Genomic DNA, 25,872 nt, shown 5'->3' on the forward strand with positions numbered 1-25,872 from the left:
TGGAAAGGTGCGTACTATAAATGCAGGGGCAAGAAATCACACTACTCGATGTGAAACAAGTGTCTATCTTCTTTCATGGACCCACTAAGTGTTTGACCCAAGATGCCACCTCTATCATCCCCCAGGGTCTTATGTCCCCACATAAGAGGTTCAGCTGTCCTACAGTGAAAATGACAACACACAGAAAATGTCAGATACCTGGGGGATGCACCGAGCTCTCAGTGATGCAGTGTGAGAGGTAGAGAGAGGTGCGTGCCATCAGAGGGGCATCACCTACCAAATCTGTTGTTTCTAGTATAGAAACATTCCAGGCAAAGTGCCACATGACACAAGGTGCTGATGCAGTTCATCAGCTTGTGGAGGAAGTACAGCCAGCCACCTCTCACACATGGTGATATGTTTACCCAGACTGCAGTTTGGTGGTTTTCACCTCTGCAAATAAAACGTCTAACATCTACATCGATGTTTTTGTCCCCTCCCAGTACTCTGTGCCTTTACTTGTTACAGTGTTGCTCCTGTGACGCGTTTCTAATGAAGCTGAAACATGTTTATCTGCCCTGAAAATTTCTGTTTTTCAGGCTTCAAAAAGGATGAAGAAGCAATATTTAGACATACAGGCCTTTAAAGTGTACAAGGGTAACTCCAAGTATTTTCATTGTATGAATTGTATTCTTTGTCTTCGTGAAACAAATTTCCCTAATGTTTATGTCTAGTTATTTATGGGTACAAAAAAATTTACCAGGTTGGTTTGTTGCAGAGTGCCCCCTGCTGGACACTCGTATGATGGTTGAAGGGTGTTTCTGCCGTCTGTTTTTCATATTTTCCATTATATTTTTTTATTTATTGGATGATGAATGAAAATGATTTAACTGGCGAATATCTCTGCAAGTTTCATTTGCATGGCGTCATAAATCTAATGTGTTTATCCAGGATAACTCAGGTGCTTGTGACAGATCACAGATCGTCTTTGAATGACCTTAGTGATTAAATGTTGTATTTCATAGTTTTGTATTACTACTGCAGTGTCTACAATTCCATAAAAAGAATAATAAACTGCCATTACAATTTGTTATTATACATTTTATTTATATATAGATCTATATAGATAGATACAAACTATTAGACAAATTAAAGTCCTCTCATAGTATTATCATCGTATTATTTATTGTATTGTTTTATTACCTTTTATTCTGAAAGAGGGTGCTGTTAAAACAGCACTATTATTATATTTCGTTATTAGATATAAAAACAAACAACTTATTTATTACTTTAAAAAAGAATTCTGTTTCTTCATTACTTTGTCCTTTCGCTCTGGGACTGTGTGTACATAATTTCGTTCCACCTCATGTTCACATGTGATGCGAATGACAATAAAGCTCCTTGAATCCTGGTTCGGGAGCAGGAACCAGATTTTTTTATTTTTTTTAATCGTTCAACCAAAAAGCTGTTACGTGCGTCAAGTTCCAGTTGCTTTTATATTAAGCCAGCTAATGAGAGCACAGACATTGTCAAACAAGCAAAAGCTATTTTATTTGTTTATTTTTTAAATAAACTACGTTTTTGAAGTATTTCTTTATTCATAAAGAAAAAACATAAAGACGTTGATGAAAAGTCCTAATGAAGGTAAATGAAACGGAGCTGCAGTTACAGCTGTGCCAGTTTAACTGTGAGGAAAATGAAATTTAGCGTGTGCGCGCACCATGCGCGGCTTATTGAAATGCACAACCAGCCGCACCATTAAAATGCCACGGCAGCGATACAGACACAGATGAATCTGCAATCTGCCAGGCAGGCCAGCTGTTGCCCCTCCACCACCACCCACTGCCCACCCTCCAGGGAAGCCTCAAGAAACTTCCTCACCAGCAAGCAAGCACAAAGGCCTCAAGGGGAGCTGGGTTTTAATTACTGGGCTGTGTCCTCTGAATATCATATCTCACTGCATCACACGGAGGGAAACGAGGGCAAAAAAGTAATGAGGAGTGTTTGTGAAGCCAGGTACGTCCGCAGAGAGGCAGAGTCATTATTGTTTCCCGACGTCTGGCTGTGTTGTGACAAAGGGCCAATAATATGGTCTGTCTTTGCCTCGCTAACATGTACAATTAGCATCGCTCTTTGGAAGCTCTCGGATACAAAATCTCGGATTAATCAGGCATTTTGGGAGTTTCTTAAATTCATTTCATTCCCTTTGTAACATTTTGAGTTTTCCTCAAACCATAAGGAAGCTCAGTGGAAACAAATGGAAACCATTCTACATTCACAGCTAAAGAAAGATGTTTGCTGAGCATCAGGCTTTATTCTGACCAGGCTTCCTGCAACCAAGAAATGGTCCCATCTTCCTTAATTAGAACAATATTTCTCATTTCATTAATACTAAAGAAGCTTTGCATGATTCAGAGTTAAAAATAATCCTGCTTATTTCATACTGGGCCTCAGCGTGTTTGATAGCTTTAGCTTCACCCTCTCTTTGCCTTCTCGCTGTAAACAGAAGGTTTGAACAGCAGGTGGGTGGGGCTGCTGTGAGGTGACATCACAGAGACCTGAGAGCAGAAAAAAGCACAGAGCCCAAGCTGAAGCCCAACCTCGTGGTTCATATGGATTCACGTAGAAGTACAGTTTACTGCACGTGTTTACAGCAACAGCACGTCTTCTGCCCTGTTTTCAGTGCCGCTCCTTCATTGAAGAAGCTCCATCCAAAGATAGAGGCCAGCTAATATTCTGCCTGTCAGTCACTCAGATTGTCTCCCTGCTTAAGTCATTTCCTCTTCCCTTTATATCTGTGCTTTAGATTCTCCACATTCTCCTTCTGTCTGGGTTTATGCTGTTAGTTTTCTCACTGCGTCTTATTCAGCTGCACAGTTTTCATTTAAAGATGTAAGTTAATAACAAATGAAATGGTGCCTCACAGTGAAACAGACATTTCTTTCAAGCAGTCTCGAGGCTCTGACTTCATATGGACCGTAGTCTGATCGGTTCCAGGGTGCAGCTCTGCAACAGACGGGCTCTTTAACACACCATCCTGCTGCTTCATGCAGCAGCTGTTCCCTAATATGGTGCCGAATGCGCCGCTCCGACAGGGCAGCTCTTTCCTTTGTTGTCTCCTCGTCCCCGTTGGAGACGTCGCTGTCAAAGTCCATCAGATTTCTTTCAACGATCCTCCACCGTGGCTGGCAGAGCGTTAGGATGAGGCCTTCTGAGCACAGGATCGATTACTGGACAGCGTGCAGAGATGCTAACTGTTGGGCCCGCTGGTTTAGAGACTTATTCCCGTTAACGAAGGAATGTCTTTGATCATACAGTTTGAACCAAGACAAATTTAAGTACAGTGATGGCAATATTTAACAATTTGACTGTGTTTCTGTCTTTAGTCACGTGTTTGCTGTTAAGAGCCACGGTGAAACCAGCAGGAAGAGCATTTAATTACTGTTTACTGTTTAACTTTCACCATGATTGTACTTTGCAAGATTTCTGAGAGACATTGATTAAAAAAAAAAAAGCATTTCATGTTCTGAATGTAGTCTCTAAACCGCGGTTGAGACCTGTTCGCCTCATTTTTCAGCTCTCAGTAACTCAGCTGTTGTCCAGTGTAACTGTCTTAGTTTGGCGTTTATGCCTGCGGACAGAAATAATAGATATTCAGTGCTGGAGTGCCAGGTTAGTGGTACGATCCTCTGCTTTTACCTACAGTCACCGTGTCTTGCTCACTAGCACACTGGGAACTTTAGTTTCTTATAAAAATGTTCTCTGATCTTCGTCAGTTTGAGTCACAACAAGACCAACACAAGCGCACTAAACTAACCGTTCTAGTTTATTTTGCCTTTATTGAACACACCAAGTAATCTATCACAGTCCAGGATGAGGAGAAAAGAGAAAGAAAACCTCCGAGTTCTCCTAAACCTTCTCAGTTTGCTTTCCCTCGGGCTCTGGATACCCTGCAGGCATTTAAGAAACAGACTCTTACATTTTCTCAAGAAGATTGCACACAACTAATCTAACAAGAAAACGGGATTTTGTTTTCACGTAGCCAAATCGGACTCGTAGCTTTTTAATCAGACATTCCCAGAATTATTGATGAGCAGAAAGGAACATCGTTCTAGTCCTTGTGTGTGTGACCGAGGTTGTTACTGAAGCCAGCGAGCCTGCACTGAAGTATGAAGGCTTTTGTTTTGTTCTTGAATGAAGGTCAGACTGGATTTTATGAGAAACTTTCATGTTTTATTATTAGTTATGCAAGAAATCGTGTTACAGTAACTGACTCTCACACGTTGTGGTATAAATGCACACACACCTCACATCTACCTTTCAGTTTTATTCTGCACGTATGTAAATGATTTATGTCGACCTCGCCGATTGAGCCGATATCCATCTAGTGCACCGCCTTGAAATTATTACATCTCCTTTAATGACTGTGCACCAAATACATCCAATATGTGCATATTTAAGGTAAATAAAATACAGTAAAAGGGTATAAATTACATTTCTGACTTGCAGCCATCTTGTAGTTTTATTGTATAAATATGGAGGGATATTTACATTTGAATCTTTCTGTAATTATTCTCTGCACACATTTTCAGTTCACACGCAGCCTTCATAGCTGCTTCCAGCGCCACCTCTGATTGGCCAGGCTGTCACTTTAGGGCTTAGTGGGCTCTGAGTGTTCAGCTGTCTAAACCCAGCATATTTGGCTTCTGCCTCATCGGTTTAACAAAGCGTGGCTGCCTCTGAGTCGAGGGGTTCACCAGCCAGCACCCGTGGGCTCCTTCCACACCCGGGAGTTGCATAACACTGTCAGAAAAGGAGGGTTACTTGAAAGCTCGCTGCTCTGTAGAACAGTATAATAAGGATGGAGCTGCTTCTGAGATTCTGCATTTACATTTCTACATGTAGAGCATTTAACTGCCACTTTTATCCAAAGAGCCTGACAGTGTGAGAGCAGGTAGGTGGTTCATTATTTCGCTCAAGGACATTTTGACAGGATTTTGTGCTGTTGATGGACAGACTGACTCATGCTTCTGAAGCGAACTGTTGAAGTACTGACCTTGTCATTTTTATAGCCTTACTTCGCTTTGTTCTAACATGCCTCATGTTCAGAAATGATCCGAGGCTCCTCGGTGCCGCAGAAAACCCCACAAAGCCGATTGGTCTGTTCATGGGGCCACGTCGTTCGTTGGTGAGCGACTAATGGAGTCGCTGGCTTCTGCGCCGATGCCTTCCACGATAAGTTTGTTCATACTGTTGGGAAAAAATAATGTAGTTCTAGATCTAACTCAAGTGGCAGAGTAGGGTCCATTTTCTTGCATTGCGATATCAAATAAGCCGTGTTGACACACTCCGCAGCCCTGAACGTTGCTACACGAGAGCTGTGTTTACTATAGTAGCAGCAGCTGAAGCAGACTCCTGCTGGGTCCTGCGTGAGAAAAGGCAACTCTGGGCAGTGTTTTCACTGATTGCTCTAACATCTGCCCAGACACCTATATACTGTATTTTAGTGCCATTAAGACACTTGTTTGCAGTTATACATGTATAAATTTCAATGCAAGGATACAGACAGCATTCAGTCTTCAATTGAATAGACTCTCACGTTGCTTCCCAACATGTATAACATTATAAGTACGTAGCTCCAGAGCACAGCACACCCTTCTGCCTGATACGGTGGAACCTTCCAGTGGAGCAGCATGACGGCATTTGTCAAGGTCACGACCCAGTATGCCTAAAGGTCCCCCGGCTTCATTCTTCCCCTCTGACGAGACGCGAGGGGAAGCCCAGACCAGGGAAGCTAACCTGTCAACCACATTTAAGACAAAGTGTGGTGTCAACTCGGTCACTCGGCTCCTGAATCATTAGTTTTCAACCATGGCAGGTGTTTGCTTATGTTACCTTCGAGTGTAAAATGAAGGCCCAGCTCCCATGGCTGTAATTAACATTTAAAACATCCCCCATTAAGCAGCTGCCCTTTTACTGCTTTGCTCCCTAAAGCCATAGAAGTAGTTAAGGATCAGTCATTAAAGTCTGCTCTTTTTTTTCTTCTTTCATGTATCTTCATGTATTTGTTCTTTAACTACTACCTACCATCCCTTTTGCTCCAGTGATGTTTTAGCAGATACTATACACAGAGTTAAACGATTATTTCACTTTTTCTCATATTTATAATCAGTTCGTTTAATGCTGATAACCACGTTGTTACCTGGGCAACATTCAAAACGACCACATTGTTTTCTGATTTATAATACATAAGTTCATTAGACTGATGAACCTGGTTCTGCAGGAGGTTTCTTCCTGTTAAAAGGGAGTTTTTCCTTCCTACTGTTGCCAAAGTGCTGCTCATAGAGCGTCATACAATGTGTGTTATTGTAGGGTCTACCTTACAATACAAAGCACCTTGAGGCGACTGTTGTTGTGATTTGATGCTGTATAAATAAAATTGAATTGAACTGAATGTGTTATTCAGCACCTTTAATCAGGTAAATGTCCTTGTGCAGTTCTTACTTTGACTTTCTTTTGTTCTGTCTTTGCTCCGTATCAGAGAAGGTACTTTTTCATTTTTCACTGTTATTGGGCTGTTTCAGTGTCCACCTCTTTAGATGCAGGGCGATGCCTACAGAAGCAGAAAAATCCGTATTTATTAGTTTTTGGTTGCAGTCATAGCTTTCCTTCATAATTTTGGTTCTATCGTCAGAAGTGGATACTCGAGGCTTAAAGGCCACGTTTATGTTACAGTTCATCCGAAGCGCTGACAGTTTTTACTGGATGGACTAAAAACCCATTTAAAGTGCTTACAACTAAATTTGTGTATTAAATAATGATTTGAACACACTTGTTTATATGTCACAGTTGAGCATGAAAGTGTGTTTCTCACAGAGGAAAGCCTCCAGAGCTGCTTCCATCAGTCAGCTTTGTGTGGCTAATGAAACGCTGGTGGATGTAGACAGATGTGGAGGTTGAGTGCAGGTTTGGACATATCAGCAGTTTTTATTTTTAGCCGTGCGTGTTAAGTAGGTAACCTGTTGGAGAGGTCTGAGTAATGGACTGTCTGCCCAACGAGCCCCCAGGCTGCGATTACAGAAGCCTGTTGTTCTTCTCCGGGTACTTGTATCGCTCCCCTCGCTTTAAACCTCTTTCTCGACTTCTGTCTCATCTGTCTCTGCTTGTTTATCCATCTTGATCTCTCCCCGTGCCGTTCTGCAGTGCTTTCTGCTTCTCTTGTTCTTCTCTCGTTAGTCTTTTCTCTTTTTGATCTCGTTTTCTACCTTTAGTCAGCTTTAAACCCACCAAGGGGCACAAAAATGAAGCGTTGCATGGACACGGTAGTGTTGAATCAGGACATCAGGTCATGTGACGTCTGTTTGTTTTTGCGTGGTGTCAGAAGACGAGTCTGTTTGGTGGGTGTTGTTTGCTGCTCTGACGGCTGCCCCCCCCCCCAATGATTACGCCTATATTACTGCATTTCTGTTTTCAACAGGCTTTACTGATGAACTGACCATTTCAGGCTCACTAACTCTCTCCTGTGGAGCAGCTCACAAACTTGTGCATGTTCTGATTTCCCCAGAAATCCTTTCTTCTACCTGTTGTGTACACGAACATCTGCAGTCGCCTTCCTTTTTGGGTTACTGGAGGATTACCCGTGGCTAAGAATAGCTTTGACTTTTCTTCAGATGGTGCTCCCACCTTGGTCTTATCGCAGCCGCAGATCCTTCGTCCTACTGTTGCCCCTGTCTGGTAGCTAACAATCACTAGCAGCCTTCTGGATCCCCCTCATTGTCTTTTCTGTTCCTTCTCCTGTGGCAGCTGTAAAAAGATATTCGAGCTAAAGGCGCTTTGGATTGTGGCGATTGCGGTGGCGATGCTGTGCACGCTGCTTCTGTCCGCGCTACACTCGTTGATAACGTCCAGCTCTCTGGTGACCTCGGATGACCCCGAGGTGCCAAAGTGTGCTGGGCTCTCTCCCATGTGGGGAAACACTTTGGGATTTTCCCCATTAGGCATAAAGCATGCCAGTGAAATACATAACAGGTATATAACCACAGTCACCCTGCTTATTGTTACGATTCTAGTTTCCTGGAAGGTTTGATGACCATTAATGTTTATGCTACTGTGAGGAATGAGTGGCCTTTCCTCATTGGCTGAGCCACAACTTTGCATTTCATAGAAAAGTAAACCGGCACATAAAGATGTGGACGGTCAGTATTGGAGAAAAGGTTTGTCTTGTATTTTTGCATAGTAACACCGTACTGCTGAAATAGCTTTGCACAGTTGCTCTCTGCACTGAAAATGACAGAAGATGACTCAAATATTTAGGTGGCCATGTGGAGGTGGAGAGGGATAGAAAAGCAAGGAAATGAGGTAGAAAAGAAGACAAAAGAGATCATAGAAAGCAGGAGGAAATAGAGAAAGCAATAGAAGCGAGGTTACAGTGTGAGATGAAGTGGAAAGTACAATATGGAAATAGAAAATGGGAGAAGATAAGCTTGAAAAGCGAACAAAGGAGGAAAGAATTCAAGGAGAGGAGGAAACTGGAGAGAAGAGGAAGAAAGGATATAAACAAGAAGGAAGGACATTAAGCTGCTTAGAGGACGTCCTGCCTTTTTTCTTTTTTTGGTGTTTTTTGAGTAATGAGGCTGTTAATTAGCAGAGGCATGCATGGTTTATTAAATCAAACTGTTTACAACTTTCACTGTCAAGCAGATTCCTGCTGGTCCATGATGATGCTGCAGTGGTAATTACAGTGTCATAAATGGGTTTATTAATCCTGATGGAGTAACTACGAAAATATTCCATTAATAATTACCCTATAATTATTTTAAAGGTTGTTTTTAACAAACGAAGTTGATGTCTAGTCTTTCTGTGACTGTACTTCAAGAAGACAGAGAAGGAATGCAGCATAAAAACACCAACAAGTTTCCTCACGCTGTTATTAATTTACCCATGTAATCTTAATGTGTTGACATAATTGGTTTAGGCTACACCAGGTCGAGGTATCAAACCTTCACAACTTTGCAGACGTTCCTAAAGAGCAGCATCGTTTTAAATATTTTTCCAGCTTGGTCCCATATCACACACTCCCTCCTCTACAGAGCTCATTAAAGCGTTACGCTCGGCTGTGCCAGCGGCTTCCATCAAACGCGTGTGTGGTTCATGTATGTTTGGGCATTTTCACTCATTTAACAGAAGACTGTTGTAGGATACGAGCCTCATAATAAGCAGACAGTTACGATTAGCTCATTGATGACTTTAATTTAGTGTTATAGTTATAAATTCACTGTAATGTGGTGCGTAACTGTGTTTCTAGTGATTTTCCAACATTAGCCAACTCATTCTTTGTAGTGAATGACTTAAAGTCTGGCATGACTTTATTTTCTACATTTTAAATTGCAAAACAGAACGAACATTAAAAACCATCTGCAGCTCAACAGCTGTATGAAGGTTTGACGCCCCGGGCGACTCGAGGCAGGAGCAAAATCTTTATATAAATAACTGTTTTTTTTAATTGTAAACTATTATAGATGGATGAAGTCTGATATTCGGCCCCTGGCCAGTGTTAAACCAAAGCCTTTGCATTTACATAGTAATGCATCATAAATGTTATGATGACACTGCAAAACTCTGTTTGCTTTGTTTCATTTAATGTTGTATCACCAGCTTAATGTGTAAGTTAGTCTGTAGGCACTACAGTATATCTGTTATGCTTGTTGAATCAGCAGCCATCATAAAAACCATTCTAACCAGTATAGAGAGCTGTGTAAATCAGCTCGCATTGTAGAAGACTGCTTTTCCTCTTTGAGGTACTTTCAATTCAATTTTTATTGAATTTATATAGCGCCAAATCACAACAGCAGTCGCCTCAAGGCACTTTATATTGTACAATAGATCCTACCATAATAGATACAGAGAAAAACCCAACAATCATATGACCCCCTATGAGCAAGCACTTTGGCGACAGTGGGAAGGAAAAACTCCCTTTTAACAGGAAGAACCTTCGGCAGCATAACTAAGGGAGGATTCAGGGTCACCTGGTCCAGCCCTAACTATATGCTTTAGCAAAAAGGAAAGTTTGAAGCCTAATCTTGAAAGTAGAGATAGTGTCTGTCTCCTGAATCCAAACTGGAAGCTGGTTCCACAGAAGAGGGGCCTGAAAACTGAAGGCTCTGCCTCCCATTCTACTTTTAAATACTCTAGGAACAACAAGTAGGCCTGCAGAGCGAGAGCGAAGTGCTCTAATAGGGTGATATGGTACTACAAGGTCATTAAGATAAGATGGGGCCTGATTATTTAAGAGCTTGTATGTGAGGAGCAGGATTTTGAATTCAATCCTGGATTTAACAGGAAGCCAAAACAGGAGAAATCTGCTCTCTCTTTCTAGTCCCTGTCAGGACTCTTGCTGCAGCATTTTGGATTAGCTGAAGGCTTTTCAGGGAGTTTTTAGGACTTCCTGATAATAATGAATTACAGTCGTCCAGCCTGGAAGTAATAAATGCATGAACTAGTTTTTCAGCGTCACTCTGAGACAGGATATTTCTAACTTTAGAGATGTTGCACACATGGAAGAAAGCAGTCTTACATATTTGTTTAATATGAGCATTGAAGGACATGTCCTGGTCAAAAATGACTCCAAGGTTCCTCACAGTGTTACTGGAGGCCAAGGTAATGCCATCCAGAGGAAGAATCTGGTTAGAGACCATATTTCTAATCTTTTCAGGGCCGAGTACAAAAACCTCAGTTTGATCTGAATTAAGAAGCAGAAAGTTAGCGGCCATCCAGGTCTTTATGTCTTTAAGACATTCCTGCAGTTTAACTCATTGGTGTGTGTTATCTGGCTTCATGGACAGATAGAGCTGGGTGTCATCTGCATAGCAGTGAAAATGTATGCTGTCTTCTAATGATGCTGCCTAAGGGAAGCATGTATAATGTAAAGAGAATTGGTCCTAGCACTGAACCCTGTGGAACTCCATAATTAACCTCAGTGTGTGAAGAGGACTCTCCATTTACATGAACAAACTGGAGTCTATTAGATAGATATGATACAAACCACTGCAGTGCAGTACCTGTAATACCTACAGCATGTTCTAATCGCTCTAATAGGATATTATGGTCGACAGTATCGAACGCTGCACTGAGGTCTAGCAGGACAAGCACAGAGATGAGTCCACTGTCAGAGGCCATAAGAAGATCATTTGTAACCTTCACTAAAGCTGTTTCTGTGCTGTGATGAGCTCTGAAACCTGACTGAAACTCTTCAAATAAGCCATTCCTCTGCAGATGATCTGTTAGCTGTTTGACAACTGCTCTTTCAAGGATGTTTGATATGAAAGGAAGGTTGGAGATTGGCCTATAATTAGCTAAGACTGCTGGGTCTAGAGATGCTTTTTGAGTAAAGGTTTAACTACAGCCAGCTTGAAGGCCTGTGGTACATAGCTGATCATTAGAGATAGGTTGATCATATTTAAGATCAAAGCATTAATTAATGGCAGGACTTCTTTGAGCAGCTTTGTAGGAATGGGGTCTAAAAGACACGTTGATGGTTTGGAGGAAGTAATTATTGAAGTTAACTCAGAAAGATCAATTAGAGAAAAAGAGTCTAACTTAATATCAATGGTACTAAGAGTAGCTGTAGATAATATTACATCTGTGGGATGATTACTGGTAATTTTTCCTCTAATGATTAAAATGTTATTAGTGAAGAAGTTCATGAAGTCATTACTAGTTAACGTTAAAGGGATGGTTGGCTCAACAGAGCTCTGACTGTTTGTCAGCCTGGCTACAGAGCTGAAGAGAAACCTGGGGTTGTTCTTATTTTCTTCAATCAGTGATGAATAGTAAGATGTTCTGGCTTTGCGGAGGGCTTTCTTATAAAGCAGCAAACTATTTCTCCAGGCTAAATGATGATCCTCTAAATTTGTGACACGCCATTTCCTCTCCAGATTACGAGTCATCTGCTTTAGGCTACGTGTTTGAGAATTATACCACGGAGTCAGGTACTTCTGATTAGAGACCTTAGTTTTCACAGGAGCTACAGTATCCAGAGTCGTACGTAGTGAGGACTTAACTTAAAATCTTAACTACTGTCACGAAAGGAAAAACTCAAAGTTTTATTCTTTATTTTTCTCTCTGTTTGTGTCTGTGATTCACACAAATGCACATCAAGGCCGACCAGGCTCAGCGCTGGTTTATCTTCAGCTTACAGTGAGTTGTTGGAGAACACTCTGCTTCCAGTCCTCCCTCGGCTGTGTTTGCAGTGTGTGTGTGTGAGTGAGAGGGGGGGAAGTGACATAGCACGTTGTCTGTGTGTGTATGCTTGTTTGTGAGTGAGAAGCACATTGCAAAATAAGCAGCCGTGCTCGGTGTGTGTGTGCACTGCAGTGCTGTGGATTAGACTGTGCAGACGAAGCGACTGGAGCCCGGGGAGGGCTGTTGCAGGAGAAAAGAGGGAAGACTAATACACAAACACGGTGACATGTTGGTTTGTTTCGTACCTGTGAACTGATACTGTCAGGTCTGACTTGAGCACAGTACGTTGCCTCCTTTTCCACTGCATCCACTTCTTTTCCATTTCCAAAGGGTGAAAAGATGAAAATGTCCTGAACTCCTGCATGCTGACCCAGTAAAATCCCCCTTTCCACTGTACCGTACCACAGATGTGGTATAGGTTTTTCTGGGGGTATAAACACTTGACTTGGCATGTGTGTAAAGAGCATTTATTTCATTTATGTTGCAGGACTCGGCACAGGAAAGTGTCATCACCCGTGACATCCACCGCACTTTTCCTGCACACGACTACTTCAAAGACTCTGATGGAGACGGACAGGACTCGCTGTACAAGATCTGCAAGGTAAGCCTGACACGTGACAGTAATAAGATCCAGATATCATTATTATAAAATAAGCTCTTGGTTACAGTAGTGTGGTACTTTGCCTTCTTTATGGCAGAATTGTTTTAAGCGCTAAGCTAAGAGTTAATTCTTGTATGTGTGGTAAAACTAACCTGTTCCTGGAAGGCCGGCCATCATTTTTAATAATCTTTTTGGTCTGGCATGGCTTAGTAGGAATTAGCTTGGCATTTCAATCTGGCTCCACAGTAAATGATTGACAGTGCACACTGAGGCATCGACACCAACCCTTCCTACACGTGACCTACTGGACATACGCACCACTCTGTGGACGGTCATTGATCTTTTCTTCCAATTTCAAAAGTGGAAAAACACAGTGGCTGTTATGTAGGTGGGAGATTTCTTCATATTGCCAACCAAAAATGATTTTTGAGTATGAAAGTCGAGGCGATAAGTAAGCCGTATAATTGCAAAATACTTGAGACTTGTTAAGACAACGAGACAAAACGTTGCAGCCTTTGTTCGACATAATCGGGGATAAACCGCAGAGTTGAAAGGATGTTGGGGCATGCCCTACATGCATGTGTTTTTCATACAACAATATAATGTAAGTTCCAAAAGTAATACAGTAAAATCTTACCTCCATCCATGCATACACGTAAAATATTTAACAGGGAATAGCCACAAATGGACACCCCTGTAATACGGCTTTGCCTTCTCTCAGTTAAAATGATAGAGTCCCCAGTGGTCCTGAGGTAATTCTCTGTGAAATAACACGGTGCAGACAAAAGCCAAGGTCGTATAAATCCAATCTTAATCTCTGACTGTCCTCCTCTTAGCCTGATTGCAGCTGTGTGCTCATCCAAGATGTTTATGCATAGATGTATTTACCCAACTTTACTCGGGTCCATAGTTTGTTGTACAAAGACGCAGTTTTTGTAGTTTTGCCTCTGTACACCACCACGGGCTTTAGACCTGTTCCCATGATGCATCATCACAAATGAAGCAGATATAATGTCTGAAGTTGATTCAAAGTGTTGAATTAGGTTCTTATAGCTTCTCAGTGGACTTTAAAATGAGACTCAAAGATTGATTTTCATGGTTATCAAGAACAGTTTGGAGGAGGTGGGGCCATCAAGTCTGTAATCAGGAGGAGTGTTCGTTCAGCTAAAGCAGGGGTGTCCAACTCCAGGCCTCGAGGGCCGGGGTCCTGCAGGTTTTAGATCTCACCCTGGGTCAACACACCTGAATCACATGATGAGTTCATCACCAGGCCTCTGGAGAACTTCAGGACATTTAAGGCTACGTCCACACGTACCCGGGTATTTTTGAAAACGCAGATTTTTCTATGCGTTTGCACCTTTCGTCCACACGTAAACGGCGTTTTCAGTCACTGAAAACGGAGATTTTTAAACTCCTGCCAGGGTGTAAATTTTTGAAAACTCAGTTTTTGCGTTTACGTGTGGACGAGAAAAACGGAGAAAACGCAGCATCAAAGGCGTGCGCATTTTTTGACGTCACACTGTGCGCCACGTTATTGTTTCGGTGTAATTAATTTCTACAATGGCGGACTTACACAAAATACCATTACTGTTAATTTTACTGTCTGCAGTGTTTAAATGCTTACATATACACACAGGACTCTGCTTCTATGCGCCATCTTTGTTTACACTTTCCCACCCAGGCTGACTTCTGATTGGCCAACATTTCTACACGGATAGGAATATAGCGCCACCTGCTGCTTTGGCGTGTTGCTAGCAGCGTTTTCCTTCGTTTTTGGCTTTTACGTGTGGACGGGATTTTTATTTTTATTTTAAAAACGAAAACGGAAAATCTCAGTTTTCAAAAATACCCATGTACGTGTGGACGTAGCCTAAATCAGCTGTGTTGGATCAAGGACACATCTAAAACCTGCAGAACACCGGGACTCGAGGCCTGGGGTTGGACACCGCTCATCTAAACACAGAGGGTAAAGAAGTTTGTGCAAACTGTCAGTTAGAAGTTAGACTTGACTCTAAACCTCTTAAAACAGCCTGCCCGACTGAAAATTGTCTGTAATTTCCAAATGATTAATGGAAAATTTAGATTTAACAACCTGGTGTGGCGTGTCCAAAAAATCGGGCTCTAAGTATATATAACCAACAGATGTATGACAAACACAGAAACAATGACAGATGACGCTAATGTAAGATGTAACCGAATGATATGGAAGAAAATTTTAAGGACAAGTCTCAGAAATGCTCATCATGCAAAATATCTGACGTTCTTCATGAAACAGTGTTACACAGTTACACTTCTCCTGAAGGGCTGTGCTGCAATATAAAGTGGAATCTGAGGTATTTCAGTATTCTGTGTGTTAACATAAAGATTTTGTCGATCTGATTCTTGGTTTTGGGTAAATATGAAATGAGTTTGGTTATTTCTGACCACAGAGGAAAATAAGACGGCTTATCTAAAGCGTATACGCTAAATAACGATGTGGATAAGGCCTCGTGCTGCACCCACACTGGTATGTTTTGCCTTTAAAATCAAAACTAGGTTTAGAGGGAGGAAGAAGAACTCCATGTGTTTTCCTGGCACTGCAGAAGTAGAGTATGGTTGGTCAGCGCTTTGGGAGAACCTGTCAGGAAGGTTTAACATCCAGTCTGGACCCAACTAGGTCAGTGGCGAGCTAGCCTTCATTTGTATGCAAATCCATGTAGATTTGCTGCTGATAAGGTTGGTTGGATCTTCGGGCATGAGCGGGTTACAGGCACAGAGGATCCAGCACAAAGTTTCTCTTCCTCTTTCTATCCTACTCAGTAATAAGCCTAACCTTTATTCTCCAGGGAAGGACGTCGTCTCTCCCTAGTTATCGTCAGTTTCAGTCAGTTTAACTGAAGCTATGATATAAAACGCCCAACATTTACTGTTGCGCTGAGCGTGCCCTCTGGAGAAGATTGAGGTTAACGAGCTAGTGCTGGGATTCAAAGCTTTCAGATGCTGGATACAGGAGTAAGGGAATATTTTCTGTTTCCATGGAAATGGGACTTGAACCAAGAGAGGGGAAAGTTAACATGGTATCATGTAAGCATGGCTCATCAGCCAGATTAATGCGGTGTGTTTGTGTGCACATGTTTTTCAGGATATTAGTTTTTGTTCGGGTGATGGATACTCTGATCAGAGTTTGCTCCTCTTCTAAAGTTGCTTCTTTCCTGAAATGAAAACAACAATTTAAACTCATTGGAGCTTCAGACTGTTTGCCAGCAGTGAGGCAACCACACACACATTGTGACTTTTATACTATGATTATCAACACATTTCCACCATTGTATACTTCACACGTTAGAACAGAAAAATCTGCTCGTTCGATATTAGGATTCGAGCATACTTCGTAGACGGCAATAATCCCTCTGATCCTATTATCTGCTCAGGCTAACAAATTTAGATTTCACCCACCAGGACCTCCCCCATCCATCTGTCAGCGTGCACTTCTCCCAGCCGAGTAGGGGACGTGTGAATGCCACACTCCATCAAGCATGTCAGCTTGTAGATTGCGCTCCAGACAGCTCCACAAGACTTCCCCATTACCTCCACATCAAACCCCAAATTAGCTGAACCGATCAGCTGTGGAGCTCTGGACGTCCACGCTCATTTTTCAGGTGTGGAAACGGGGCGACAGTCTTTGAACCCAATGTTTGACTGCTCCTGTAGTCAGTGTCCAGCCAGCGAATGAGCATCCTGCCAAAATATCGGTGGAAGATATTGAACCGTTACCGTCCTTTTGAGTGATTATAAGAAAACAGGTTTAAAGAGTGTTTCATGGACTTGTAGTTCCCCTCGCGCTTCACCAGCCGAGCAGCTGCTTAATAAAGGGGAGCTTACGCAGTTCTGGGGCTGCTGGCCTCTCAAACATTGAGCTTTCATGTCACTTAAGCACACTTGCTTATAAGCAAAGAGTGCAAGGTGATTGATATTAAAATAGACGCGGTGCCCCTCTTACTGCAGGTGTTGGGATCACACCTGTGTTAGTGCCGGTCTTCCCGTACACGTGTAAGCAAACCAGAATGTAAGCTGTCCAATCGCTCTTTTCGCTCGAGTGTAATTGTTTTAAGTCACTTCTTGTTTACACGGTGAAAAGCCTGTCTATTGGCTCATTAGCATGATTGGTGGGGTGTGTCAGCTACCAACAGAGACATTGCCTCTCCCGAATGGTCATCTGAAGGTTATTCTCCTGGATCAGTCACTTTAGTGACTAACTAGCCAGCTCTCATATCTACTGTAAGACATGTTTTGCATTTTGTGGAAGAAACACTGAAGAATTTCTTCAGATTTGGCACAAACACTCACAAAGGTCAAAGGTGCACGCTGACCTCACATAAGATGTTATTAAGCCACCGTGCAAGATTTACAGTAATGGTGACAGAATTTTACATAAATGTAAAATGATAAAGTCATTTATAATTAGGGGAAAGACATCCATACAACAGTGACTGCAGCCGGTGGGTCGTCTCTCTTTCTGTGGGTTTTGTTTCTCAGCCTGTGAAATGAGTTTGAGCACTCTTTTGGACAACACCAGCTGGTTCAGGCTTAATACAATATGACCTTAAATGTGCAGAGCCAGTTTGAAATGACAGTTTTATGCAATCCAGACTATTATATACTCCGCCCTCGTTTGAGAACAGGCAGGATTCTCATTCGCTCTTAAGTTATTGGTAAATGAAAGAGATTCTAGTATTTTAAAGCTGCTCATGCATTTTGGATGTATAGAGTTAAGTTTGGGGGGTTTAGCGCAGCAAAACTGTAATGCCGTGTATACATGCTGGTGTTCTGAGACTAACTGGAGATGAGCAAGGCACCAAGCTTTGAAGATGAAGTGGTGTATGATTATTTGTTAAGTGTTTTCACTAAAACCAAATGTTACCAGTCCATGTAGTCACAAGAAACACACTTTTCAGGACAACTCGGTTATACTTCAGCGTCGTCCTGTAGCTCTGCTTATGTGTATTTTAACCTACACTTGTGAGTTAGGTACAACTTCCCCCCTTTTGTCTTTTATTATTTGTGGCATAGATTCAAAAAGGTGCTGGAAACATGATATGATAGCCTCGCGTAGTTGCTGCAGATTTCTCAGCTGGAAAATCCATCAGATTGGTTCATTGTGGTCATGTGGGAATGGACGCGGGCAGCAACGATTCTCTGTGGTGTTTAAATGATGTTCAGTTAGTACCAAGAAAATACACCCCACACCATCACCAGCCTGAACCGCTGATACAAATCAGGATCCAGTCTTTCATGTTTTTACTCTAAATTGTGACGCTACCATCTGAATGCTGCGGCAGAGACTCTTCAGACCAGCCAGCCTTTTTCCAGTTTTCTGTTGTCCAGTTTGTGGGTTCCTTTGCTGTGAGCTTGCAAAGTTTGGTAATAGATAGCAGTTGTCAGCAGATCTTATTAGGTTTCCTGATTTACCTGGATAATAAAAGGGAACACGGATTTTTGTTTTTAAGCCTGAATATAAATAAAGTCTTAACCATCCAGCAATGTCACAGAAACCCTCATAGCAGCGTCCAGTCGATTGCAAAGATGATATACTCTTATCAGTTCCAGTGTGCCTGGTTAACACCTGGGTGGGTCCAAAATAAGTCAGCTTTTATTTAAAACAAACAGCTAGTTGTACTGTTAATGCCTTCTCACCGTGGCTGATCGTCTCGTTACACAGCACTTTGGCCCCAAACCTCATACTCGCATCAAAGCTTAATGGCACTGTGCTACTGTTAAATGTGGCCTCAACGATGCAGATTTTTCGGCTCTAAGGGTTTTGCTCTGCCAGCTAATGAGTTTTCACAGGTAAATATTAGATTTTTCCTTTTAGATGCAAGAAAACATGGTAGATGTTAAAGCTCCAGAAAGAGCTGCACAAAGTCAGAACAGTGAAGTTGCATCCGACTCTGAAAACACTGAATCTGAATGCTGGAAGGTGATGTAGCACCAGACTGACGCTGGTGGCTCAGAACAATGTAAGCTGCTCCATAACACACTGGGCTTGTTCAGCTGTGGCTGATGAAGTTGTTTTATGGTTAATGCGAGCAGCAGGCTGCAGCACAGTACAAGAAATGATCTTAATAAAGGTTTTAACACTACGCTGTTGCATTTTGCATTTTAAGCAAACTGACTCAGATACTCAGATGCCAACAGACTTAATAAACTGATCCGTAAGGCCAGCAATGTTGTGGGGATGGAGCTGGACTCCCTCAAGGTGGTGTCGGAGAGGCGGATGCTGTCCAAGATAAAGACAATGTTGGATAACACCTCCCACCCACTCCATGACATGTTGGTCAGCCACAGGAGCTCGTTCAGTGAGAGACTGAGATTACTGAAAAGCACCACTGAACGACACAGGAAATCTTTCCTGCCTGTGGCCATCTCCCTGTACAACGCATCCACTTAACACACTGTTTGCTGCTACAACTACACATGTTTCTTTTCCAAATATTTATTTATAAGTGACTTATGTATGTATGTATGTATGTATATGTATATATTGTACTATTCTTAGTTAGCGTATTGTCTGTCTTGTCTTAATGTTGGTTTAAAATGGAGCACTGTAACAAAAAATAATTTCCCCCAGGGATCAATAAAGTATTCTGATTCTGACTCAGATACTCGTGCTGCTGATGGGAGGAACCTAATGGAACTGGTTTCTGTCTTTTGTCATTTGCTGTTTTCCTGCAGGCCTACTCGGTCTACGATGAGGAAATTGGTTACTGCCAGGGTCAGTCGTTCCTCGCTGCTGTTCTCCTCTTACATGTAAGTAAACTTCTCATCCATCCATCAGCTGTTCACTGTACATCAGATGATCCAACGCACCAGTTAGCACTGTTTGCTAAACACATGCTTGTGCTCATGCATATTCATTTATGACTTTTACACAGACTCGTTGTGCATTTGCAAAAGAATTTGCCTGCAGTGTTTCTCCCTGGCTTTCAGAATAAAAGCTTTCTGTCGCTGCTTAAATGTAACCTTGATTCTCCTACATCTGCAGATGGCACTCAAACAAATGATCAAGGTTAACACGAGCAGCGTGCTCCTGCACCGAGACTTTACTGTCTCTACAAACAGTTTCCTGGCTTGTACAAAGTATAATAAAGCAGCAGGGTAATATAACACACTGAATGAGATGATGTGGATGAAGAGAAGGAGTGAGAGAATCGATTCCTTTCACACACACGTTCAAGGTCACAAATCCATGTTTATAGTACCTGCATGCTGTGTGTAAAGTGACTTTGTACAAATATTACCTCAAATTTGATGTGAGCAAGTTTTTAGAGGACACATGAAGGACAGACAGTGGAGTTGACACATGGGGTAAGAGAGCTGTGGAAGTTTGGTCAAAGTCCAAATGGCGAGGGCAGCAGAGGTTAAAGAGGAGTGAGATGTCGTGGGAGAGAGGAGTAGGGATGAGGTCGGAGAGATGTGCACAAGAGCTGCACGTTTGTTGAAGGCATGTGAAGGTGAGGAGCTGGCTGCAGAAGGAGGACACAAGGAAAAAGTTATAGAGGAGGAGAAGGCTGTAAAGATAAAGGGGACAGCAGCAGTGTAAGAAAGAGGGGTTACACAGGAGGAGGAGGAGGAGGAGGCGGCGTGTAATAGAGGGAGGAGGGAGAGGTTATAGAGGAGATGTCAGGAATATTAATAGAGGCTCAGGTTTACCTGCAGGAGCCCATTCAGTCCCAAACACATACTGTCACTCTGATTAAATATCACCTCACAGTCTGTGAGAGCGTGCACGTGAAGGAGAGAAGCCGTGCACACACCGAGCGACGAGCACAGCGTTAAGCGTTCTCTCCTGCTCCTCGTCTTCACACATGCACACACATGAAACTTGTTTTAGTCGCATCTTCCACAGCTGCACTGTTTCCCTCCACTGTTAGGTGACGGCCATGTTTGAGTCTTCTCGAGGGAGCTGCTCTGTCCTTTTGTGTCAGCAGGAACACATTTCGGATATTTAGCTGTTGTCATTTTTCCAAAGTGTTGCTGATTGAGGTTATCCACATGATTTCAGATGCCCGAGGAGCAGGCCTTTTGTGTTTTGGTAAAAATCATGTATGAATATGGCCTGAGAGCTCTCTACAAGAACAACTTTGAAGATCTTCACTGCAAGTTCTACCAGCTGGAGAGGCTGATGCAGGTTAGTCGAGCAACCTTTTACATTTTTAAATCAATCAATGGGACCCCGACAGGAAGGACGGTCTGCATCACACTGCTTTCTGTTTGTAGGTTTAGTTTTGTCTGTCATGTTGCTGTTGTGCACGACCTGCTCCCTCATTCTGGGCTACTTTTTATTTGGAGCTTAATAAGCTTCACTTTGGACCGTAGTCGGTGAAATGAGTAAATATGAATTGGGTTAAGCTTCAGATTAAAGCATATATCAGTCTTGACTGTGTTTGGGAGTATTTTAAAAGCTGTTTTTGGAAAGTGGATTCACTTTGGGAGTCGTAGTCAGCTTGGACGTGATTGTTTTTACACAGGACTCAGGCCTACCTTCATTTTTTACAAATCAAGGACAGTTTGCTGCTGATTACGAGCTCTGTTAGAGCTGCGAGTCACCTAGCATGCGGGAATAGCTCTTTCCACTTAGTTGCCTTTGTTGTCTTTGGTCATTTGCAACACATTTTTTGATCTCACTACTTAGTTGCAGAAATTTGAATGATTGTGGCTCAGAGGCCGTGCAGTTACAGCTCGACATTAAAATCGATCCCATCTGTCTGCTTCTTGACTTAAATGCCATGAAGTTCACTTGTGATACAGACCAGTCTCAAGGACCATTCATTTACACTAGATTTCATTTTCCAGCATTGGTACTTTCCTCATAATGGAGCTGTTTAATAATTACTGATTAAATGTATGAACCAGTGCACTAAACAGAAAAAGACTTTAACTCGGTAAGTTTGAGTCTACTCGTGCTTTAGAGGACGTAGCCAGTTATTGTGTCATATTTGGACTGTAACATGTTGCCTTGTTGACGCCTGTCTTTCATTAAAACAAAAAAATCTATATTTCAGAGTTGAGTATAGATTTGCAGCCTGTGTAGGCTTTTTCTCCTTTGAGGATAATGAGTGCTGATGTCCCATCCCACTCAGGTATTACAACCTAAATCCACCGAGTTGATCTTGGCGCCTAAATCCGTCCTGCCTCTGCTAGCAGTCGCCCGTCAGCATGAAGACAGTTGGTTTAGTGCAATCACATTAGCTCAGTGCAATGATACCATCTGATAATATAGAGTACCGTATTCTCCGCACTATAAGGTGCACTTAAAATCCTTTAATTTTCTCAAAAATCGACAGTGTGCCTTATAATAATAAGATAATAAGAATTATCCAGATTATTTTAAAAAAAGATATTGTGCTTGATAAAACTAAAGACATTGCAAATGAATTTAATGATTTCTTTGTAAATGTTGGCTTTAATTTAGCAAAAGAAATTCCAGAGTCAAGAAATAATAATGACCTAAATAAACATATTACTCAGAATGTGTCCTCCATGTTTATTGGTGCTGTAACTCATAGAGAAATAATTAACATTGTGAAGACATTTAAAAATAAAAAGTCCACTGACTGTTTTGGTATTGACATAATATTAGTTAAAAGTATTATAGAATGTATAGTGCAACCTTTCGCATACATTCGTAATCTGTCCTTCCGAACTGGTGTGTTTCCCTCACAAGTGAAAATAGCAAAAGTTATTCCAATCCATAAAAACAGAGAGATGTCAGTTTACCAATTATAGGCCAATATCACTACTCCCACAGTTCTCAAAAATTTTAGAAAAGTTATTTGTTAATAGACTTGATAAGTATATTGAGAAGCATAATCTCCTAAGTGATAACCAATATGGCTTTAGAGTGAAAAGGTCCACTTCGATGGCAGTGATGGAACTTGTTGAAGGGATATCTAATGCTATAGATAATAAGGAATATACTGAATCTGGGTCCTAAACTCTGTCATCTTCAGGTCCCAAAGTCAAACAAATGCTGTGGCATCACTGTGAGTTAAAAACTGTCTAAATTCTTTCATCTTTAATAAAATGATCAGCGTTGCTGCTTTACCAGGTGTAAAAATTAAGTTTAACATCCAGGCATCCATGAAAACAGAATTTATGACATTTAACAGAGTTAGAAGTTAGCAGGAAGTTAGCTCACTAGCTTCCACCTAAACATGATATAGCATGTTCTGACTGAGAGATTTCTGAAAAATTCAAACGTACAGCTCTGCTATCACTTCCAACATAAATGAAGACAGGAAACTAAACAGCAGTGACATTTGTAGGGTTACTGAAGTTGGGCTAGCTGCTATATAATGATGTGCTACGTGACCGCTAGCAACACAGCTATGTTAGCACAACATTAGCATAGTGAAGCTGGAGGATGAACGCTAACTTTTTTCCACTTGATAAAAGTTAACGTGAAGGTTCCTGATGGTTAGAGACAAATGCAATCGCATGGCAGGATGCTGTAAACGGACCAAACTTCAGTCAGGAGAACAACTGAGATAATCCATCCACAATACCAGGTTAGTCATTAATATACTGCAACAACATGGGAATAGAGCAGCTGCAGAGAATTCAACATTAATGAATCAATGTTACTGAAGTGGAGGAAGCAAGAAGAATGAGCTGAGTAAAGTTTGACTTATCTGACTGTTTTGTTTTGATTAATGCGCCTTATGGTCCGAAAAATACATTATGTCAGATATAAGTGTTGTCCAATGAACTCTGTGGTTCACTGTATGTGCTCGAACACTCAAAGCTAAAAGTAACTGAAACAAAGGTTGTAAAAACACTAAGAACACAAATAAAATACATTTATTTTAGTGTCTTTAGATTTTTAACTGTATGATTGTATTTTTTCTGTACAACATTAAAAACATGTCTAATGTCAAACCAATCTCCTGGTCTGTTTGGCAGCTGTGATATAATACTGTATTATGTTATGTGTCTTTTTAAAATGTATTTATTTATTTAGTTTTTTCTTAGTTGTGGGTCTCTTGGGAGAGATTATCATCTCAGTGAGACAGCATGATTTAATAAAACAGGAGCAAAAATGAAATAATGTAAAATTGAAATGACAAGCAGAGCCACATCTTTATCTGTTTGTAAGTGCTGTTTTATCTCACAAGTTCCCCTTTTTGCTTCTCCTACAGGAACAACTTCCAGATCTGTGGTCCCACTTCCAAAACCTGAACCTGGAGGCACACATGTACGCCTCCCAGTGGTTCCTAACGCTCTTCACCGCCAAATTCCCCCTGTGCATGGTTTTTCACATCACCGACCTGCTGCTCTGCGAGGTAACGTCAGTGCACTTGTTATACTGATTACATGGGGAGAGGGCTTTAGTCTACATTGTCCAGAGTCCAGTAAGGCGATGCTCAACTGTCTGGAAACAGGAAATCAGTTGAAAGTGGATAGAAAGGCGGTTACGAGGGGTCAGGAGAAGGGTATTAGAGGAGAGGGTTGGATGTCCACAAAGACTGCTGAAAACAGCTCTTCTAAAAATGCCTGGCTTCATTGCTGTGATGTGGAAAATGCTCAGAAGTAATGTATGCTGCAAGTTCTGCTAGCTCCACAGAAATATATTCCTCCAAGCAGTTTTTATTACCCCTCAGCCCTCAGCCGGCAGGTGTGTTGTCAGATAATACCCGTCGATCATTAATCGTTAATAAGCAGAGTGACGGGGCTCTGGGACCCTTAGCTCCCTATTGTAAGGCAAATGTTAAAAACCTCAATGTGCACCTTGATGTTCCTTTAAACTGTGTGAACCAAGGTAAAGCCACACCTTCCAGCTGATGTCTTTGGACGTGTTATTCATGTGTTCATTACTTGCCGACTGGACTACTGCAGTTCTCTGTATCTGGTTTGGACCAAGCCTCTCTTTACCGTCTCCAGTTGGTCCAAAATGCAGCTGCTCGACTGCGACTGGCACTAAAGTGAAGGAGCCTGTAACCCCGGTGTTGGCCTCTCCACACTGACTTCCTGTTCTTTACACGATCCAATTTAAAATCGTAATTTTTGTTTAAAATCACTGAACGGCCGAGCCCCTTCTCACCGGTCTGAGCTCCTGTTTGTTTGTCCAAACTAACCTTAACTATTCCACGGCCTGCTCTGTGGCAGGTCCCAGACTCTGGAATAGTCTTCCTCCTGATATTAGATCTGCACAAAAAAAAGCTTTGGCACATGGACAAAGATCCCTGAGATATCTAGTGAAGCCAAATAATTGGCTTTTGTGGTCACTTCAAATGTATAAAGAAATTACGGAAATACAGTTCATCATGATATGTGTAGAGATGATTTTGTACAAACGGGGTAAGAAGACATTTTCATACAATACTAAGAGGATATGACATATGGGGGGAAAAAAGTGCAACATCTTAATGAGATAAAAAATAAATCACCTTTCTGTCTCGCAGATCTGCTTTTAACTCGCGCTGACCTAAACAGTTTGGTTTTAGTTGTTATTTTATTCATTTTTCTATATTTTGCTGCTTCATTGTTGTTTGTTTATTGTAGTGGTATTTTACATTGTAAGCACTTTGTGCAGCATGGCCTGTTGGTAGTGTGCTGTATAAATAAACTGGACCTTGACCCTTTAAAAAAACCAAACAAAAACAGCAAGTGCTGTGCTATGAAGGAGAGTCACACGATGTTGCCAAGCTGCTGGTGCTTTTACCGCCGTGCAAATCCAAATCAGTTTCCACGAGCCCTTCTGGAATGTGAAAGGAGACTAGAGTAGTGAGGGAGGAGTCGGCGAGCCCAAACTACACTTCCCGGTTATCAGTGGCCACAAGTAAAGGGCACACAGCATCGATGCTTCTGCTCAGGCCTTTTAGGGTCGATGCTATCAATGATCTAATATCATCAGGGCCACCTGACCTAATACCGATCGATGAGCAAGTCACTTATCATCTTACAAAATCTGCGTGACAGAAGAAGCGTTATTCCCAGAAATAACGGGCGTCACTGAGGAGCTTTATATGATACGTTTCAGATATGTATATATCGAAAAATATATATTTCAGAGT

General features: G+C 41.8%; 1 protein-coding gene across 3 annotated transcripts in view; it reads left to right on the forward strand.

Moving 5' to 3' along the window:
• The window catches only part of rabgap1l (RAB GTPase activating protein 1-like), a 93,862-nt gene that overhangs the window by 40,095 nt on the left and 27,895 nt on the right, over positions 1–25,872 (forward strand). For all 3 annotated transcript variants that reach the window (XM_085437231.1, XM_085437229.1, XM_085437230.1), the window contains exons 14-17: positions 12,707–12,820; positions 19,532–19,606; positions 20,862–20,987; positions 23,998–24,141. In XM_085437231.1, coding sequence (XP_085293357.1) covers positions 12,707–12,820; positions 19,532–19,606; positions 20,862–20,987; positions 23,998–24,141 — 459 coding nt within the window. The remainder of the gene's footprint in view (positions 1–12,706; positions 12,821–19,531; positions 19,607–20,861; positions 20,988–23,997; positions 24,142–25,872) is intronic.

Source organism: Copadichromis virginalis, linkage group LG17 (genome assembly GCF_057382275.1).
Source record: "Copadichromis virginalis isolate Kocher_CV1m ecotype Utaka linkage group LG17, C_Virginalis_male_GT1.1, whole genome shotgun sequence".
NCBI classification, from domain to species: domain Eukaryota; kingdom Metazoa; phylum Chordata; class Actinopteri; order Cichliformes; family Cichlidae; genus Copadichromis; species Copadichromis virginalis.